Source organism: Microtus ochrogaster, chromosome 1 (genome assembly GCF_000317375.1).
Source record: "Microtus ochrogaster isolate Prairie Vole_2 chromosome 1, MicOch1.0, whole genome shotgun sequence".
Taxonomy (NCBI): Eukaryota; Metazoa; Chordata; class Mammalia; order Rodentia; family Cricetidae; genus Microtus; species Microtus ochrogaster.
Genome location: NC_022009.1, coordinates 52449639 through 52452263, shown reverse-complemented (window position 1 = coordinate 52452263; position 2625 = coordinate 52449639). Strand labels below are relative to the sequence as shown.

The following is a 2625-nucleotide window of genomic DNA, read 5'->3' as shown; positions in this document are numbered from 1 at the left end:
AGAGAGAGAGAGAGAGAGAGAGAGAGAGAGAGAGAGCGCTAAAGAGTCCAAAGCAGAGAAAGAGAAGTACAGTGAATGTCCCCTGCAGAGTGGAGAAGAGATGACCAGGGCTCTCTGTAAGAGAGGGGACAATAGCCAGAGATGGAGAATAGAGAAAGCGGGGTGGGGGTGGGGACCTAGCCTTTATAAAGAGAATAGAGCAGGCATCGCTAGGGAGGTGAGAAGCCAGCAGGCTCCTGTGGAGACTTTGACATGTATACCAGGTACTTGTGATACTAGGAGAGGCTGGAGGCTGGCATGGGCTTTGGTGTCTCCTTTGGGCAGATGGGAGCCATGTTCATAAGTTCTGAGGAATGCTGGCTTTATCTAGCTGCCAGAAGTCCTCCAATAGTCCAGTTTGACCTCATTTCTAGCTATTTGGACACTCTGAGACCCAATTCTTTAATCAAACAAAACAAACCAATATCACCTGGGGTGCAGAAGTGTGTGTGTGTGTGTGTGTGTGTGTGTGTGTGTGTGTGTGTGTGTGGAGGGTGTGTCTGAGTGATGCAGAGCTAACTAGCTAACTAGCGCTCACCAGCTCACTAGCATTAACAGCGCTCATTAGCACTCTGCTCTCGCTCTTACCCAACTCTTTGTAGAAATAGTTTTGAGTAAGACACATTTGATTTTGCTTTTAGATCATACATTGTGAAACTACGTGAACCTCTTTTTTCTTTTTTTAATTGTTTTTAATGCGCTATACGTTTTTCTCCACTCCCCTCCCTTTCTCCTCTCTTTCCTTCTATAATAAATACTAATTTCTGCCCCAGAGTATCTTCCCTCCCTTCCTATGATTTAACCACCAAATCCACTGACAATGAGCCAGTATTCTGCACTGAGGGAATCAAGCAGTGGGAAAGGCATTTCTGCGTCCATGAACCCCTTCCCAGTTAAGATCCACTGTGGTTTAAGGAAGAGGTGTCTGTACTTATACGTTCAAAGCAGAAAAGTAGAAGTAAGGTACACTGACCTAGAGAATGATGTTTACAGGGAGGGCCTGTTTGAAGTACAAGTACATCACATCGTGGGCTGGAGTCCATACATAGCCTATGCATGCACAAAATCCCCTGGCTTCTGTACTTGCACATCTATAGGACTGGTTTGATTTGGTTTTGGTTTTGGTTGTTTTTGTTCTTTTCCTTGGAAGCATCAAAATTTCAGGGATGTTTCCAGAATATCAGAGAAGTACCCAGGCAGGACTGAGGCCCCTGTAATCCTAAATTAAAATCCAGCCTGCAAGAAACTGTTAGGAAGTAGGGGGCTGAAGGTCAGCTGGAAACAGAGTGACCCCCAGAGCCCCTCATCTGAGTGTCTGTGTAACTGCGCTTTTTTTCAGGTGAACCTCACCGAGCTGAAAACCTTCCCCAACCCCCCAAATGCTGTTACCAATGTCACTGCTGCTGTGATGGTCCTCATGGCCCCCCGCGGCAGAGTGCCAAGAGACCGGAGCTGGAAAGCAGCTAAAATCTTCATGGGGAAGGTATCGTTAGCCCAAGCGGCAGAGGGGAAATCTCAATGACTTCTTAACATTCTTATTACTACAGATGTACTTGACAGCAAAAAAAATGCTTAAATCAGTTTTAAGTCAACAGGCACCATCTCCATAGCTGGTCCACGCCAGCAGCCACCATTCCTTAGTGTGGAACCCAGTTGTTGCTGGAGGCTAGCATGGGGTTGTGGCGGACCTAAGTCAATGCCAGCAGCAGGTAGAAGGTTGCTAATTATTTGCAAAATTATGAAAGCAGCTAAGTGTAGAAGGGAGAAAATGACTTCTTAGGCTGGAAAAAAGTGTTAGTAATGTATAAGAAGGTGAAGCAGAGGGCAGTGGGAATGTGCTTTTGTCGTTGCTCTCCTGCCTTTCTTTTCTTCAAACCACGAACACCTCCTGAGCTGGCACAGAAGAGGTTTTAGAAGTGTCCATTGCTAATTCTAACTTCATACTGTAAAGCCTGAAAAAGCCGAGCAGTGGGATAAGTGCAGCGTGCCATTGTGCCTTTGTAGCGCAAGCCCGGAAAGCTGATTTTAACTCTGGATCTTGGAATTTTCTCTGCAGCCAGAATGGGCTCATTGCAGTAAGTCCTTTTGCTCTGCAGGTCGACGATTTCCTGCAAGCGTTAATTAACTACGATAAAGAACACATTCCAGAGAACTGTCTAAAAGTGGTGAATGAACAATACTTGAAAGACCCGGAGTTTAATCCAAACCTGATTCGGACCAAATCTTTTGCAGCCGCTGGTCTCTGTGCCTGGGTCATCAACATCATTAAATTCTACGAGGTAACAGCCTTTAAAAAATGCTTTCTCTTTCTTGACAGTTGCATCCCATGTACAATGTATTGTGACCCTATTTCACTCCCGTTACTCCCTCTTCTCCCCCACTTCTCTTGATCTCCTTTCCTTCCCAGCTAGTCCCCTATTTCATGTCTTCAGAAAAGTTTTGACTCCCTGGGTCTCATTGGGGTTCCTTGTGTGGACTGTTTACTAAAGCATGGGCAACTCAACCAGCTGCTGCAGTACCACAGAAAGTGACACCACACAAGGGCTCTCGGTAGCTGGGGAGCCTCCTGACCTGAGAATCTTACCT

The 2625-nt window shown here is 46.0% G+C and overlaps 1 protein-coding gene across 1 annotated transcript in view; it reads left to right on the top strand.

Moving 5' to 3' along the window:
• The window catches only part of Dnah11 (dynein axonemal heavy chain 11), a 331250-nt gene that overhangs the window by 235821 nt on the left and 92804 nt on the right, over positions 1-2625 (top strand). The window contains exons 59-60 of the mRNA XM_026781665.1: positions 1379-1522; positions 2136-2318. Of these exons, the coding sequence (XP_026637466.1) occupies positions 1379-1522; positions 2136-2318 (327 nt within the window). The remainder of the gene's footprint in view (positions 1-1378; positions 1523-2135; positions 2319-2625) is intronic.